General features: G+C 39.5%; 1 protein-coding gene across 1 annotated transcript in view; it reads right to left on the bottom strand.

Annotated features, from left to right (window-relative positions):
* The window catches only part of TMOD3 (tropomodulin 3), a 98,332-nt gene that overhangs the window by 29,042 nt on the left and 50,178 nt on the right, over positions 1-19,112 (bottom strand). Inside the window, exon 3 of the mRNA XM_040226528.1 lies at positions 15,231-15,387. Within this exon, the coding sequence (XP_040082462.1) occupies positions 15,231-15,387 (157 nt within the window). The remainder of the gene's footprint in view (positions 1-15,230; positions 15,388-19,112) is intronic.

The following is a 19,112-nucleotide window of genomic DNA, read 5'->3' as shown; positions in this document are numbered from 1 at the left end:
GAAGTCCCAATAAATGCCTCTTTATTCAACAAATGCTTAGTGAGCTGGTATAGTCTAGATAATGACCCAAAAAAACAGCATAAGGAAAATAAAGAGATTCTTTACTTTGAGGAACTTATACTCTAGTTGAGGAAATCATGTATCTATAGTATGTGATTCTGGAGTCTTCCGTTTCTGGCCAACATGGAGGAATAGGGTCAGAATTTATACCCATGATTGCATGCCAAAAAGGGCAAAATATAAGGAAGAAGTTTTGAAGACACTGATCATCAGGCAAAAAAAAAAAACCAAAAAACAGTGATTCCTAAGAGGTGAGAAACAGAGTGAGCACCGTGACTGCCCAGGTTACTGCCTGGAGAAGAGAACCCAGGCTGCAGCACAGGGAATAACCCAGGTAGAGCCTGGGGAACTCTGAACCAAGGAGACGCAGCTGAGGTCCAGAAAGACGAGGGCAGTCAGTGCTTATAGGACAGAGCATCAGAGAGGGAAGAGTTACACAGAGAGCACACTCTGGAGATTTGCAGAAGGCTGCCTTTTAACATTCAGCACGGATCAGCATATGTGAGTCATGAAACTACCTTGGGCCAAGGGAAAAAACCACTGAAAAGATTAGAAATAACAGTGCACAGGCTCACGCAGGGCTGGGCATAGAACGTTTCCAACTGACCAGCCTGGAAAACCTCAATTCACAGGGCGCTGGGTTCAGTTCAGTTGCTCAGTCGTGTCCGACGCTTTGTGACCCTATGGACTGCAGCACGCCAGGCCTCCCTGTCCATCACCGACTCATGGAGTTTACTCAAACTCATGTCCATTGAGTCGGTGATGCCATCCAACCATCTCATCCTCTGTCGTCCCTTTCTATTCCGGCCGCCTTCAATCGTTCCCTTCATCAAGGTCTTTTCTTTTCTTTTTTTAATTTTTACTTTATTTTACTTTACAATACTGTATTGGTTTTGCCATACATTGACATGACTCCGCCACAGGTGTACATGAGTTTCCAATCCTGAACCCTCCTCCCTCAAGGTCTTTTCAAATGAGTCAGTTCTTCACATCAGGTGGCCAAAGTATTGGAGTTTCAGCTTCAGCATGAGTCCTTTCAATGAATATTCAGGACTGATTTCCTTTAGGATGGACTGGTTGGATCCCTGTGCTGTCCAAGGGACTCTTAAGAGTCTTCTCCAATACCACAGTTCAAAACCATTATTTCTTCAGCTCAGGGGGTAGGGAACTCAGAAGGGTCTCCCTTGCCTCAGTAGTGGAGAAACGATGAGCCCTAAACTGAACACAGCTCTAGTCTCACCTAACAAATCTTAAAAAGCAAGACCCCAAAGGATCAAATTGTTTCCAAGTAACTTTATCATGTCCCAGAATGAAACTCAAGAACTATTTGTAGGTCAAATATCCTGCAGTCAAAAAGTTAAAATTCATAATGTCTGGCATTCAATAAAAATTACTAGCATGCAAAGCAGGGGAATTCAATCCATAAAAGAAAGAAAACAATGTATTAAAACTGACTTGGCAATGACAAATGATAAAATTAGCAGGTAAGGATATTAAAATAGTTACTATATTGCACACATTCATATGTTTCATATGTTCAAAAGGTTATGTAGAGACATGGAAGATATGAAACAAAAAAAAAGAAAAGGAACAAAAACTGACAGGACAAATAGAAAAGGATATACTCTGCTGCTGCTGCTAAGTCGCTTCAGTCGTGTCCGACTCTGTGCGACCCCATAGACAGCAGCCCACCAGGCTCTCCCGTCCCCCGGATTCTCCAGGCAAGAACACTGGAGTGGGTTGCCATTTCCTTCTCCAATGCATGAAGGTGAAAAGGGAAAGTGAAGTCGCTCAGTCGTGCCCGACTCTTAGCAACCCCATGGACTGCAGCCTACCAGGCTCCTCCATCCATGGGATTTTCCAGGCAAGAGGACTGGAGTGGGGTGCCGTTGCCTTCTCCATATACTATGCTAACACTAATCAAAAGAAAGCAATATTGGTTATATTAGTATCAGATAAAGTAGATTTCAGAGCAAGAACATTACCAGCGATAAAGAAGGTCAATTAATAATGACAAAATGGGCAATTCATCAAGAGGATATAACAAGCTTAAATCAATTAAAATGAAAAACCTAGTATTAGAGCCTCACAGTGCAAGATTCTGGAACAACAAAAATCAAAATTCTGCAGTATGTAAATTATATACAGACACATTGGAGGGAAAGGAATATCCAGAGCAGGTATGTTTATTCAGGGAAAGTTTTCCATAATACATGAACAATGAACAGTCCATCAGGCTAACTCCTCACTCCAAAGGAGCAGTGAGTGAAATCATTCAAAAGATACAGTGACCAGTCTGCAAAGGGGATGCCTGCATCTGCATGACTAATTTAAGTAGCCCAGTCTATTGGGCTGAGAAGACCATTTTCTAGAGGTATATAAATGACATTTACAACTCACAAAATTTGAGCATAAAAATAGACTCAGTCTTTATTCTGAACTTAGTGGAAAACAACTGCCCACTGCCAGTTACATAATCCTGCTGATTGATTTAGGCAGTTTATAATTATGATCTTTCTGGTATAACTAAGGAATCAGATCTGCCTTTTCTCCACAAGGAAATCATATTCTCAGCAAGATAAGAGAAGCATCTTTCAGAAAAGAGTAACTATAGTAAGTTTTCTGGAAGGCTAAGGTAACTGTGAATAAAGAATCTGGAAAGTTTATGAGAAACCCTTAGTTTAAGTTTAATCAGTTAAATTCACCTTTAGTAAGTTAAACAGAGCAGGGCATAGGAGATTCTTGAGAAGAAAACCCAAGGGCATTCCTTTATCTGGAGAGGAAGGGAAACCACCAGAAAGAAGAGATGTCCACCCTAAGGGCCAACTTAGAGTACAGGCGTGCTCTTCAAGGAGAGGAGGAACTCGAATAGAATTCTTTGATGGTGCACTGGAGTGAGTGTACAAGGTACAATACACTCCAGTCTATGAAATAAGAGAAAAATGAGGGGAAAAAAGTCTTAGGCTAGGCTAGATTAGGGGAAGTGTGATATTAGAAGTGGGGAGGAAGACTCCTAGCAAAGCAAAGTGAAGTGAGAGTCTGTAAGAAATACTGAAAACTGAGTAAATATTCCTCTAAGTGTCAAATCCATGGCCAGGCTCTAAGCCTTATCTATCCTGGAGACAGAATACTCAATGTATATAAAAAGAAGATGAGAAATAATCACTAGTCAGAACTCTGCATTTCCAACATTCTCAAGAGTGAGAAAGAGCTGCATGAATAATCTCCTTTGTCCTTAGTCTATGCCTCAGTTACATCTTTTGTGACATTTCAAGGAGAAAGAGGTAAAAAGCTTCCCAACATTTTAACATGTACCTTCAAGTAAAAGGAGAATTACATTACAATTATGCTGTTTTAATTTTCCTAAATATTTAGTTTCTCAACATTCTGAACATAGTAGGCTCATAAGAAAGATATTTCCATTAATCTTTACCAAGATTACTTGATACCATGACACCATTCCTACCTTGAGCTGCTTAGATTTCAGTTAGTCAGTTCAGTCACTCAGTAGTGTCCGATCCCATGGACTGCAGCATGTCAGGCTTCCCTGTCCATCACCAACTCCTGGAGTTTACTCAAACTCATGTCCATGAGTTGGTGATACCATCTAACCATCTCATCCTCTGTTACTCCCTTCTCCTCCTACTTCCAATCTCTCCCAGCATTAGGGTCTTTTCCAATGAGTCAGTTCCTCGCATCAGGTGGCCAAAGTATTGGAGTTTCAGCATCAGTCCTTCCAATGAATATTGAGAACTGATTTCCTTTAGGATGGACTGGTTGGATCTCCTGGCTGTCCAAAGGACACTCAAGAGTCTTCTCCAAACCACAGTTCAAAAGCAGCAATTCTTCAGCACTCAGCTTTCTTTATAGTCCAGCTCTTTATAGTCCAGCTCTTACATCCATACACGACTACTGGAAAAATCATAGCCTTGACTAGACGGAAGTTTGTTGGCAAAGTAATGTCTCTGCTTTTCAATATGCTGTCTAGGTTGCTTTTCTTCCAAGGGGCAAGCATCTTTTAATTTCATGGGTGCAGTCACCAACTGCAGTGATTTTGGAGCCCCCCAAAATAAAGGCTGTCACTGTTTCCCCATCTATTTGCCATGAAGTGGTAGGACCAGATGCCATGGTCTTAGTTTTCTGAATGTTGAGTTTTAAGCCATCCTTTTTCACTCTCCTCTTTCACTTTCATCAAGAGGCTCTTCAGTTCTTTGCTTTTCTGCCATAAGGGTGGTGTCATCTGCATATCTGAAGTTATTGATATTTTCCCCAGGAATCTTGATTCCAGCTTGTGCTTCATCCAGCCTGGCATTTTGCATGATGTACTCTGCATATAAGTTAAATAAGCAGGGTGACAATATATAGCCTCGACATACTCCTTTCCCAATTTGGAATCAGTCCATTGTTCTATGTCTGGTTCTAACTGTTGCTTCCTGACCTGCATACAGATTTCTCAGGAGGCAGGTAAGGTGGTCTGGTATTCTCATCTCTTGAAGAATTTTCCAGTTTGTTGTGATCCACAGAATCAAAGGCTTTGGCATAAGTCAATAAAGCAGAAGTAGATGTTTTTATGGAACTCTCTTGCTTTTTTGATGATCCAGCAGATGCTGGTAATTTGATTCCTGGTCCTCTGCCTTTCCTAAATCCAGCTTGAAATCTGGAAATTCTAGGTTCATGTACCGTTGAAGCCTAGCTTGGAGAATTTTGAACATTACTTTGCTAGCATGTAAGATGAGTGCAATTGTGTGGTAGTTTGAACATTCTTTGGCATTGCCTTTCTTTGGGACTGGAATGAAAAGTGACCTTTTCCACTCCTGTGGCCACTGCTGAGTTTTCCAAATTTGCTAGCATATTGAGTGGGACACTTTCACAGCATCATCTTTTAGGAATTGAAATAGCTCAACTGGAATTCTATCACCTTCACTAGCTTTGTTTGCAGTGATGCTTCCTAAGGCCCATTTGACTTCACTTTCCAGGATCAGCACAAGATGGTTAGATCTAGATGACCTAATAGATGTGTATTGTGGATTCTACTGTAAACAATGTACTTAAAAACAATCTTTAATATATCTTTTGACAGCTGTGCCTTATTAGCTGCCTAATACCTTCTTCTTGCTGTCAAAAAAACTACAATTATTAAAAGCAGAACATTCATTAGTGTAGGACAAGACATTCCTCAAATGCACTGAAGATATAATGCCTTAAAATTCACCTAATTAGGATTAACTCCTCCTCCTCCTCAGATTTTGACCTATGCTTTTAATTCCAAAAATGTACAACTACGATTATTTCACAAATCACAAATTGAAATTACTAATTTATTTCTATATAACAACCCTCAAGTATTCTTACTCTGTAGGTCTTTTCAAGGCATTTTGAGATGATCCAGAAAGATGAAATTTGGCATGAGTATACAGTTTTTCTTCATGGTCAAAAAGAAAAATCACAAAATGTCTAATTCTCAATTTTATGGGGATTCCCTTTCATCACACTAGTTCTGTATAATTTTAGCTCCAGAAAGACAGTGTGCCTTTAAGTGAAAAAGTAACAAGTATAATTAATCATCATTTAGTCTCAGAATATGAGAAAGTAGTTGGATAACTATTCCTTTTAGTAGTTTCCAATTTTTTTTTCCTTAAAAAAGAATTGAGTCACCTGATTGATCTTTTAAAATAATTTACAATGAAAGATTCCTATGAGATTCTAGAAAGAGCTGGAAGGAACTCAAGAAACTGAGTGAATTGCTATAACATTCCCTGGCACAGAAAGCTAATTCTGCCAGTAGGGACTGAACTCTAAGACCAGTGATCTTAGTAAGAAAAATGATTTAGAGACTAATGGCACATTTTATGGATTCTTATCTAGTCTGAGCACAGCAAAAAAGTAAAATGTTTTTATTTCTTAATAGGTTTGCAAAATTGTTTTAAGAAGAACCAGGAGAACCTCTTCCTTCTAGGAAGACATCCTTCATCTAAAAGTCTATCTCCTATGAAATAAGGCATTAAGAAACCTGGGACTCAACCTAGGTATTCAAGTAACAGCTTAAAAAAACAAACTTCTGAATTTTCAGAGCTAAGGAGGGGATTCACATTTAGCTTGATTAGAAGGTATGCTAACACGATGTAGATAATTTATTCTGAATGTGATCAAGATCTTGGGGATGAGACCCAAAGAAAGGAAGGCAGATTAGTGACTATGGATAACCAAGGCCAACTAACTTAACGATGAGATCCAGGGTGGCTTTAAAAAGCCTAGAGCCCTCTTTTAGCTGTATTTCAAAACAGCTCTGTAACCAAAGTTCCCCAACTGATGAAGATAAATTTGGCCTTCCTTAGACACTTGTAACATGGTTGCTAAGGACTGGCTCCATCAAGTGTGAGTGGTAGTGTTTTCTTCCACCAGATAGAGTGTTGAAACTCAAAAGCTAATCTTTGGGTTTCCCTGATGATCCAATGGTTAAGAATCTACCTTACAATGCATGGGACACCAGTTCGATTCCTGGTTTGGGAATATCATACATCAGTCAGTTTAGTCGCTCAGTTGTGTCCGACTCTTTGCGACCCCATGAATCACAGCATGCCAGGCCTCCCTGTCCATCACCAACTCCCAGAGTTCATTCAAACTCATGTCCATTGAGTTGGTGAGGCCATCCAGTGATCTCATCCTCTGTCGTCCCCTTCTCCTCCTGCCCCCAATCCCTCCCAGCATCACAGTCTTTTCCAATGAGTCAACTCTTCACATGAGGTGGCCAAAGTATTGGAGTTTCAACTTCAACATCAGTCCCTCCAATGAATGCCCAGGACTGATCTCCCTTAGGATGGACTGGTTGAATCTCCTTGCAGTCCAAGGGACTCTCAAGAGTCTTCTCCAACACCACAGTTCAAAAGCATCAATTCTTCAGCACTCAGCCTTCTTCACAGTCCAACTCTCACATCCATACATGACCACAGGAAAAACCATAGCCTTGACTAGACGGACCTTAGTCGGCAATGTAATGTCTCTGCTTTTGAATATGCTATCTAGGCTGGTCATAACTTTCCTTCCAAGGAGTAAGCATCTTTTAATTTCATGGCTGCAGTCACCATCTGCAGTGATTTTGGAGCCCAAAAAGATAAAGTCAGCCAGTGTTTCCACTGTTGCCCTGTCTATTTCCCATGAAGTGATGGGACCAGATGCCATGATCTCAGTTTTCTGAATGTTGAGCTTTAAGCCAACTTTTTTACTCTCCTCTTTCACTTTCATCAAGAGGCTTTTTAGCTCCTCTTCACTTTCTGCCATAAGGGTGGTATCATCTGCATATTTGAGGTTACTGATATTTCTCTCAGCAATCTTGATTCCAGCTTGTGCTTCTTCCAGCCCAGCGTTTCTCATGATATACTCTGCATAGAAGTTAAATAAGCAGGGTGACAATATACAGCCTTGATGTACTCCTTTTCCTATTTGGAACCAGTCTGTTGTTCCATGTCCAGTTCTAACTGTTGCTTCCTGACCTGCATATAGGTTTCTCAAGAGACCAGTCAGGTGGTCTGGTATTCCCATCTCTTTCAGAATTTTCCACAGTTTAGTGTGATCCACACAGTCAAAGGCTTTGGCATGGTCAATAAAGCAGGAATAGATGTTTTTCTGGAACTCTCTTGCTTTTTCGATGATCCAGCAGATGTTGGCAATTTGATCTTTGGTTCCTCTGCCTTTTCTAAAACCAGCTTGAACATCAGGAAGTTCACGGTTCACATATTGCTGAAGCCTGGCTTGGAGAATTTTGAGCATTACTTTACTAGCATGTGAGATGAGTGCAATTGTGTGGTAGTTTGAGCATTCTTTGGCATTACCTTTCTTTGGGATTGGAATGAAAACTGACCTTTTCCAGTCCTATGGCCACTGCTGAGTTTTCCAAATTTGCTGGCATATTGAGTGCAGCACTTTCACAGCATCATCTTTCAGGATTTGAAATAGCTCCACTGGAATTCCATCACCTCCACTAGCTTTGTTCATAGTGATGCTTTCTAAGGCCCACTTGACTTCACATTCCAGGATGTCTGGCTCTACATGAGTGAAAACACCATCGTGATTATCTGGGTTGTGAAGCTCTTTTTGTATAGTTCTTCTGTGTATTCTTGCCACCTCTTCTTAATATCTTCTGCTTCTGTTAGGTCCATACCATTTCTGTCCTTTATCGAGCCCATCTTGGCATGAAATGTTCCCTTGGTATCTCTGATTTTCTTAAAGAGATCTCTAGTTTTTCCCATTCTGTTGTTTTCCTTGATTTCTTTGCATTGATCGCTGAGGAAGGCTTTCTTACCTCTTCTCGCTATTCTTTGGAACTCTGCATTCAGATGCTTATATCTTTCCTTTTCTCCTTTGCTTTTTGCCTGTCTTCTTTTCACAGCTACTTGTAAGGCCTTCCCAGACAGCCATTTTGTTTTTTTGCATTTCTTTTCCATGGGGATGGTCTTGATCCCTGCCTCCTGTACAATGTCACAAACCTCTGTCCATAGTTCATCATGCAATCTGTCTATCAGATCTAGGCCCTTAAATCTATTTCTCACTTCCACTGTATAATCATAAGGGATTTGATTTAGATCATACCTGAATGGTCTAGTGGTTTTCCCTACTTTCTTCAATTTATGTCTGAATTTGGCAATAAGGAGTTCATGATCTGAGCCACAGTCAGCTCCCAGTCTTGTTTTTGCTGACTGTATAGAGATTCTTCATCTTTGGCTGCAAAGAATATAATCAATCTGATTTTGGTGTTGACCATCTGGTGATGTCCATGTGTAGAGTCTTCTCTTGTGTTGTTGGAAGAGGGTGTTTGCTATCACCAGTGCGTTTTCTTGGCAAAACTCTATTAGTCTTTGCCCTGCTTCATTCCGTATTCCAAGGCCAAATTTGCCTGTTACTCCAGGTGTTTCTTGACTTCCTACTTTTGCATTCCAGTTCCTTATAATGAAAAGGACATCTTTTTTGGGTGTTAGTTCTAAAAGGTCTTGTAGGTCTTCATAGAACTGTTCAACTTCAGCTTCTTCAGTGTTACTGGTTGGGGCATAGACTTGGATTACCATGATATTGAATGGTTTGCCTTGGAAATGAACAGAGATCATTCTGTCGTTTTTTAGACTGCATCCAAGTACTGCATTTCGGACTCTTCTGTTGACCGTGATGGCTACTTCATTTCTTCTAAGGGATTCCTGCCTGCAGGAATCCTGCAGCAATGGTCATCTGAGTTAAATTCACCCATTCCTTTCCATTTTAGTTCGCTGATTCCTAGAATGTCAACGTTCACTCTTGCCATCTCCTGTTTGACCACTTCCAATTTGCCTTGATTCATGGACCTGACATTCCAGGTTCCTATACAATATTGCTCTTTAGAGCATCAGACTTTGCTTCTATCACCAGTCACATCCACACACTGTGGAGCAATTAAACCCATGCACTCAAAACTACTGAGCCCGAGCCTAGAGCCCATAAGCTGCAACTACTGAGCCCACGTGACTCACAGCTTATGCTCTGCAACAAAAGAAGTCACTGCAATGAGAAGTCCACTCACCTCAACTAGAGAGGAGCCCCCATTTGCTGCAATCAGAGAAAGCCTGCATCAGCAATGAAGATCCACCACAGCCAAAATATAAAATAAATCAATAAATCTTTAAAAACATACACACAGACACTTATGTTTTGTGGTTCTGAACCACTCCTTCATGACAGAGAATGGAAATCTCTTATTTGGTAACAACACCATATGATCCTGTACAATGATTACACTATAAATGATTTTTAACACTGATTTTCATGAACAAATTTTATCCTCTCAAAAACTATGAAGTAGGCAGGGCAGATGTGCAGGTTATGTGAGTCCATCTACACAAATGTCAAAATAAGCAGAACTAATGACTGTATTAAAAGTTATGATGGTGGTTACCTTTGGGAAGAAGACAGACAAGTGACTGGGAGGAAATGAAGGGATCTTCTGGAGGTGCTGATGTCTTGACCTGGGTGGTGATTACATGGGTGTGCTCACTATACAGTTTATTGATTTGTATCCTCCTTATTTGGGCAAATTCCGTAACCATGTTACACTTCAATAAAGAGTTTATTTTTTTAAAATGATGTGGTACTAATCACTGCATCAAAGCTGCTTATAAATAGTACCCAACAGACATATATGGTGAAAGAGGCAGTAAAAATACTGAATGTATTATAAAATGAAAACCACTAATTGTGAATGCAAAATTACTTTTTAATTCAGCCAGTTCCATTTATTTCATACCCATTTACAATGCAAAGTAAAAAATAAGAAAAAAGATTATATATAAAAGGAAACAAAAACTTTTATAGTTAAGGATATAATATTTTTTCTATCATCACCATATTCCCCACCTCTATCATTTCTCCCTTTTGATATTTTGTTATTTTCCACAATTCTCCCCCTTCTTTCCTATCTCCTCTAACCCTCCAAGATCTTTTTCAAGATAACTGGAGATCATGAAACAAGAGCATACTGGGGAACTTCCTGGGTCAGCTGAGAACAAATGCAGCTCTTTCACATCTCTTATTTTCTCTTCTTGTCCTCAAATTCCATATTTTTCCCACCATATCTTTCTCACATCTCTCCTTTTGTTTCTTACATCCGTTCTTCTTCCTCACTGTACACCCCGAGTCCACATGAAATGCACATAATTGTAAAAAGCAGTCTTGTAAAATTATGTTCCTCTATATAAACAGGACTGAAGCTTTAAATAGTGTTACAAGTATGGCTGTACATATGAAAATATAGCCAGCAGTCTTTTCTTTGATAAATGCAAAGAAATTGATGCTTTTTCTGTCTTTGTGATTTTCCACACTTCAAAACTAGGCATTGGTTTTCAGTGCCTTTTCTGGCCCCCAAAAACCCAAGGAACATGACATAACCAGCATAACAGCAGTGTGATGGTTAACTTTATATGCCAATTTGGCTTAGCATGGTGCCTAGCTATGTGGTCAAATATTATTCTAGAAGTTTCTGTGAAAGCATTTTTTGGATGAGATTAACATTGAAACCAGTAGTCTTTGAGAAAGCAATAATGTGGTGGGTCTTACTATCAGTCAATGGCCTTAACAGAACAAAGGCTGATCTTCGCTGAGAGCAAGAAGGAATTCTGACAGAAGACTGCCTTTGGGCTACAACTGTAACTCTTCCCTGGGTCTCCAGCCTGCCAGCCTATTTGATCAATTTTAGACTTAAACAGTGTCAGACTTTATTTTTTGGGGCTCCAAAATCACTGCAGATGGTGACTGCAGCCATGAAATTAAAAGACGCTTCCTCCCTGGAAGAAAACTTATGACCAACCTAAATAGCATATTCAAAAGCAGAGATATTACTTTGCCGACTAAGGTCCGTCTAGTCAAGGCTATGGTTTTTCCTGTGGTCATGTATGGATATGAGAGTTGGACTGTGAAGAAGGCCGAGCGCCAAAGAATTGATGCTTTTGAACTGTGGTGTTGGAGAAGACTCTTGAGAGTCCCTTGGACTGCAAGGAGATCCAACCAGTCCATTCTGAAGGAGATCAGCCCTACGATTTCTTTGGAAGGAATGATGCTGAAGCTGAAACTCCAGTACTTTGGCCACCTCATGTGAAGAGTTGACTCATTGGAAAAGACTCTGCTGCTGGGAGGGATTAGGGGCAGGAGGAGAAAGGGACGACCGAGGATGAGATGGCTGGATGGCATCACTGACTTGATGGACATGAGTCTGAGCGAACTCCAGGAAATGGTGATGGACAGGGAGGCCTGGCGTGCTTCAATTCATGGGGTCGTAAAGAGTCAGACACGACTGAGTGACTGAACTGAAGCCTCCATAATCACATGAGCCAATTCCTTACAATAAATCTATTTTCACTGAGGAAACAACCTATTATACAACTGCATCAAAGAATAAAATACTTAGGAACAAACCTACCTAAGGAGGTAAAAGACCTATACTCAGAAAACTTTAAGACAATGAGGAAAGATACTGAAGACAACACAAACAGATGGAAAGACATACTATGTTCATGAATTCAAATAATTAATATTGTTAAAATGATCATACTCCCCAAGGCTATCTACAGATTCAATGTAATCCCTATCAAAATATCAAAGGCATTTTTTTCTTTTTTACAGAATTACAACAAATAATTTTAAAATTTATATGGAAACACAAAAGACCCCCTAATAGCTAAAACAATCTTGAGAAAGAAAAATGAAGCTGGAGGAATCAGGCTCCCTTGACTTCAGACTATATTACAAAGCCACAGGTATCAAAACAGCATGGTGTTGGCACAAAAAGAGAAACACAGATCAAATCAAAATAATAGAGAGCCCATAAATAAACCCATGCACTTATGGTCAAATCTTCTATGATAAAAGAGGCAAGAATATGCAACAGAGAAAAGACAGTCTCTTCAATAAGTGGTGCTGGGGAAACTAGAAAGTTACCTGTAAAATAATGTAATTACAACATTCTCTAACACCATATACAAAAATAAACTCAAAATGGATTAAAGACCTAAATGTCTGACTGGAAACCATAAAAATCCCAGAAGAAAACATACAGAGAACACTCTTTGATATAAATCCTAGCAGTCCTTTTTTGGGTCTGTCCCCTAAGGCAAAGGAAAAGCAAAAATAAACAAAAGGATGTAATTAAACTTAAAAGCTTTTTGCACAGCAAAGGAAATCACTAACTAGATGAAAAGACAACCTACTGAATGGGAAAAAAATATCTGCAAATGATATGACTGATAAAGGGTTACTACCCAAAAATACACAAATAGCTCATAAAACATAACATCAAAAAAAAAAAAATTAAAAATGGACAAAAGGCCTAAAGAGACATTTTTCCAAAGAAGACAAACAGATGGCCAACAGGCACATCTCAACATCATTAATCATCAGAGAAATGCAAATTAAAATCATGAGATATCACACCACACCTGTCAGAATGACGATCATCAAAAAGAATAAAAATAACAAAAGTTGGTGAGGATTTAGAGAAAAGGGGACCCTTGGTGAGAATGTAAATTGGAGTAGCCACTGTGGAAAATAGTATGGAGGTTCCTCAAAAAACTGCAAACAGAACTACCATATGATCCAGCAACTCCACTTCCTGGGTATATATCTGAAAAAAATAAAAATACTAATCCAAAAAGATACAGGCACTCAGTATTCACAGCAGCATTATTTATAACACAACAGCCAAGATATCGAAGCAACCTAAGTGTTCATCAACAAATGAACAGATAAAGAAGTTGTGGTATGTATGCACAATGGAATACTACTCAGCTATATAAAAAAAAAAGAATGAAATCTTGCCATCTGAAACAAAACAGATAAACTTGGATGGTATTATGCTTAGTGAAATAAGTCAGACAGACAAAGACAAGTACTGTATGTTATCACTTACATGTAGAATCTAAAAAAGAGAGAATATACTAGTGAATATAACAAAAAAGAAGCAGACTGACAGATACAGAAGACAGACTAGTGGTTACCAGCAGGAGAAGACAAGGGGAGGGGAAAAATAGGGACAGGGTATTAATAGGCATAAACTACTATGTGTGGGCTTCCCAGGTGGCTCCGTGTTAAGACATCTGCCTGCCAATGCAGGAGACTCAAGAGACGTGGGTTTGATTCCTGGGTCAGGAAGATCCCCTGGAGTAGGAAATGGCAACCCATTCCAGTATTCTTGCCTGAAAACTTTCGTAGACAGAGGAGCCTGGTGTGCTACAGTCCATGGGGTTGCAAAGAGGCAGACACAAATGAACACACAGACAGACACATTATGTATAAAATAAACAGGCTACAAGGACATATTGTACAGCACAGGGAATATAACTAATATTTTTAATAACCAAATGAAGTATCGCCTTTAAAAATGTGAATCACTGTGTTGTATACCTGAAACTTATATTTCGTACAGGAACTATACCTCAATTTTCACAAAAAGGAATGAATGAACAAATGAATAAATAAATCTCTGTCTCTACACACAGACACACACACCCTTTTGGTTCTTTCTCTGTAGAACACTGACAAACATAAGTATCTAAGTAAGGCACTGATTCTCAACTAGAGATGAGGGAGATGTGGGGTTGATAAAAAGAGCAAAGGAGTTGGGGATAATAGGTAATTTTGAAAAGGCCTGATGCAGACTTCGTGAATACTGATTAAAAAGCCATTCACAACCTTTGTCTATTACGGAGATGAAAATGCTAAAATGAATTTTCTACCTTTGCCTGCAGCTAAGGGGTAACCCTGTGACAGAGCTGTGGCCGTATTCTTGAGAATGGCTTCCGTCCTGAAAAAAAAGCTAAAGCCTCACTAGGAGAAAGCACCATGCTCTAACCATTCTCCCTGCCTGGTCTAAGAAGGATTCAGATGTAAAAGCAGTGCCTGGAAGAACTGAAGATCAGGTCTACTGCTGCCACCATTCCCCAGGGCTCCGTGCACAGTATTCTCAACAGGAGAGCAAGCAGAATCTGGCTTTTCAGGCCAACCTGTATTGAAAGCTGAGGAACTTAACCTATTTCATGTTAAATATTATTATATAGCGAGCTTTAAAAAACATAGCTGTACTCGTTCTCCACTGAGGCTAGCTAAGGTCAAAATCTTCAGTGGGAAGGACCTGGGCTCGAAGAATTTCCCAAAAGTAATAATTATGAAGCATTGATAATTAAAATTATAATGGTTATGAATCACTGGATTAGAGGCTGTAAAGAAGGCTGTAGGGTCTTAAAAAGTCTTTGAAAATATGACCTGAATTTTTTTAAATGGCATTCCACTTTAAACATAAGAGTTAGGATTGAGTGGTGCTTTGACATCACTGCATTGTGTAATGTAGTATTGCATTTAAAATTTTACCTCAGTTAACTTTTAGTATTTGTTACATTGAGAACTAAAGAGTTCCTCAGAGAATCACTATGTAATCACTATGTAATAAAACCTCACTAACAAAATCATTAACAAGGAACTTACGGGCCAAGTTAATGAACATAAAAGAAATGCCCAAATTACCTAAAAATTTTTAAAGTCAACAGTATTATATCTTTGAGGCTATCCATGATGTAGCTTTAAAAATATTTTCTCCAGTTCTACCTGTAAGAAAAAAAATCAAGTGCTACTGAATCACGTTTTGTGCTTCAAAGTTTTGTACTTACCTTTTTTTTCTCCAGTGTAGGGCACATAGTCTTCCCTGTCCTTATGCTCCAAAGCTTCCTTCTCCAGATATGAAAGGAGGTGTTCTCGATCAAATGGCCCTGTGGCAGACTTTGATGTCTGGTTCTTCTGCCGGAACCCTGCAGGCAGAAGGGCGTTCTGCCAAAGAGAATGAATCAGCCATTATGACCAGCAAGAATGCTAATGCTGTATGTGTCCAGATGTTACCCATCTAAGAAACAATTATAGACTAGAATGAGATGTAGGCATTGAAGACTTCATTACAGGGTTCGAGGGCAGCAACATAAAAGTATTCCAAATGAAGTTTTTTAAAATTAGGTAGAATTAATTTACACTATTTTTAAAATAGGCACATTTACCTCTTCTTCAGAGAGTCTTCTACTAGCAGGAAACACCCTTTATTTTTTAAGTGTTCTGGGACCGTAACAAAAAATAGTTTGTGATGCTTAATAACAGCTCAACATATATGTATATATGGAAAATATTGTAACATTCATTGCAAAAGAATGCTAAATGACTATATACATCATAGTCCTTCATAATGTCTACTTCATCATAAAGATTTTTTTCACAAGAAAAATATGTATACATACAGTATATCAGGCAATTAACATTTACTTGTTTGTGTTTAAACGCAATGTGTTCAACTTCTATGTGTACGTATGTGTGTATACATTGGAACTAGGATGTATTTGGAGCAACCACTGTCATTGGCTACTCATGTACTAAGACACACAGAGATTCTCTGGCAAAGTTATATCCCTAGGTTTCCACATGGGTACCGTCTTTTTGAGTGCATGGAGCAACTGACGGTTGCGGGAGAGGTGGGAGGCGATGGACTAAAGTTGTCTCTTTTAGGTCCCACTCTGTATTTTCACTAAGCCCAAGAATAACAAGCAGTGACTAGACAATGTGAGGGTCATCCTTTTGCTTGTCAAAAACCAAAGAGGTGATATTACCTTGTCTCACAGTTCTTAAGTATTCTTTGCTTTGAAAATGGGAGGCAGACAAAAAGTCACATAAAAGGGCCAACTCTGTTCTGAAGTACCTCCGAATATTCGTGAGGATGTTGAATCTCCTGGCTGTTATAAGACCATTTTTCATTGGGGGTAATCTTATATGGACAATGATAAAAACAAATTTTCACTGTATAACTAAAAATATGGTATGGCACTTCAACTCTGGCCATTTGCTGAAATCCACAATAATTTGCATAAAATTCATCTTTTGTGTTTTCCTCATGTAATGTTGCATGTATTACACAGAAAGTTCATCTTTCAAGATGAAATACAAAAGAGATCTGTTCCTAACCATGCCCCAAAAAGGTTTCTACAACACAAAACTGTCTATAAGAACAAAAAAAAGAAACACAAGATTTCTACCCTCTGGCTTTGAAATCAAGGCAAGAGCTTCACATGAGGAATCCACTCCCAACCAACCATCCTACCATTTTTACTTCCTAAAGAACTGTCTAACTTTCCTCCACCTCTAACACAATTACTCTGGTCTACACTACGATCCAAGCTGGGATGGAAAATTGCAGAGGTCTCTCAACTGGTCTCCCTGGATCAGTTGCCAAATACTCTTCCACCTTCACTCCCACCCCATCCCCCCACCCTAGAGGTTATCCCAGCCTCACCTCACACACCCTCTCCATTCTAGCTCCATCAGCCCTTGTTCCTCCCTTGTACCTGCCATATACTTCCTTCCCTGGGATGTTCTGTCCATCCTTTTTTGTTATTCATTTTTCAGAATGCAGCTTCATCCCTCCACAGAAAGCTTCTCCTAACCTCCCATTATATGCTCTTATACGGCATGATTATTTTGAGGGCAAAGACCACGCTTGTTTAGATCACTCTTGCATCCCTAAGCCTAGCATAGTACCTGAGATATATAGGTTGCTTCCCACCCCCAATAATTACTGAATAAAGACTTTAAAAATACATTTATTTTGTGTATTCATTTGGCTGTGCCAGGTCCCAGTTTCAGCACTCGGCACCTCTGACCTTCGTTGTGGCACATGGGGTCTTTAGTTGTGGCATGAGGGATATTTAGCTGCCCCATGTGGGACCTAGTTTCCTGACCAGGGATCGAACCTGCGCCCCTTGCATTGACAGCGTGGAGTCCTAGCCACTGGACCATCAGGGAAGTCCCTGAATAAGGATTTGAGACTACTTTTTAAAAAAAGATTGTTTTGATGTTGATCATTTTAAAGTCTTTACTCAATCTGTTACAGCACTGCTTCTGTTTTATATTCTGATTCTTTTGGCCTCAAAGCATGTGGAATCTTACCTACCAGACAAGGGGTCAGACTCACACTCCCTGCATTGGAAGGCACAGTCTTAACCACTAGTTCACTAGGGAAGTCCCGAGGATATTTTTAAAGAAAAATGCTCATTAAGGCAAATTAATACAAGCTACTTCCCTTCACCATCAACAAGACCCTTATACATATACTGCTATTTCATGGTGGTAGCAATAGAGTTGCAGTGTTCCACCTGCCTATTCAAGCCCATATTAAACATACAGGTTTTAAATGATACATTAGCTAGAATCCTGGCTCCTTAAATACAGTCTTTGACCACAAAATAAATGAGAGCTATCTGGCTTTGGAGTCCAAAAGCTAAGCTTTATTAGAAGTACACTTTAATCAAGTTGGGTTTGGTCACTAAGTCATGTCTGACTCTTGTGACCCCATGGACTGTAGCCCATCAGGCTCCTCTGTCCACGGGATTTTCCAGGCAAGAATACTGGAGTGGGTTGCCATTCCCTTCTCCAGGGGATCGTCCCGACCCAGGGATCGAACCTGGGTCTTCTGTACTGCAGGCAGACTCTTACCGACTGAGCTACGAGGAAAGCCCCAGTTAATATAATATGATCTCAAGTTAATAGATCATAATTACTTAACAGATAAAAGTACATTTTATCTATTAATAAATAGATTAAAATCTCATTAAAATTACATGCTTCTCCCTTACAGTGAAATGCTGTTTAATAATTCCCAGTTTAGAATTGAAAAAATAGCTTTTGCCTAGACTGACTGGCTGTCTTTTGGAGACTGAAGTTTCAAAAAACAGTTAAGTTAGCAAATAAGTAAACTGAATGTAGCATAAGGAAAGTAAGATAGCCCTCCAAAATATTTATAATGAGATATCATATTCACACTGCATCAAGCTGTCAATAAACATCACTGTTCTTCTAGTCTCAACTAATAGTACCAGGGGTCAAGGAGTCACAACTAGGATTGGGGAGTTTACAAAATACATCCAAAAGTTAGAACTCAAGTCTCTCCATACAAGAAGCAGGCTATGGATTTCCAAATAAGAAAATAAAAGCCATCAGCTTTTAGACCTAAGCTTACGGCACAAATTAAAGGGGACTCACTGTCATTTAACAGAAAGACCACTAGACTCTACCAGGCATCAGTCAGGTAGTGAAGCATCTAGTCTCAGGTCTTCCCATAAATGTAAAACTGAGGCAAGTCACCTAACTTTTTGTTTTCTATCTGTGAAACAGAGGACAAGAGCTAAATCAATTTTTCTCAACTAAGGGTGTTTTTGTTCCCCAGGGGACAACTGGCAATATCTGGAAATATTTTTGATTGTCACAACTGGCGGGAGAGCATGTTAACCATATTTTGAATTTTTCTGTATTTTATGATGCTTTGACATTGTGGGGGCCTTGCTAATTCTGGAAAGAACGCCCCTCGCAAGGCTAATCAGTTCCTAGGGATAGCAAACTACTCTGTCTGTCATCAGTGTGCCTTTCACACAAAAACCAGAGACTATACCCCCAACCACCTCTTTTACCTCTCACACACGAAGCCAGTACTTGCTCTGCCCTAAATCGGCCCAGGACCAGAT

Source organism: Oryx dammah, unplaced genomic scaffold (genome assembly GCF_014754425.2).
Source record: "Oryx dammah isolate SB20612 unplaced genomic scaffold, SCBI_Odam_1.1 HiC_scaffold_26, whole genome shotgun sequence".
NCBI classification, from domain to species: Eukaryota; Metazoa; Chordata; class Mammalia; order Artiodactyla; family Bovidae; genus Oryx; species Oryx dammah.
This window is presented reverse-complemented; position numbering and strand designations above follow the sequence as displayed.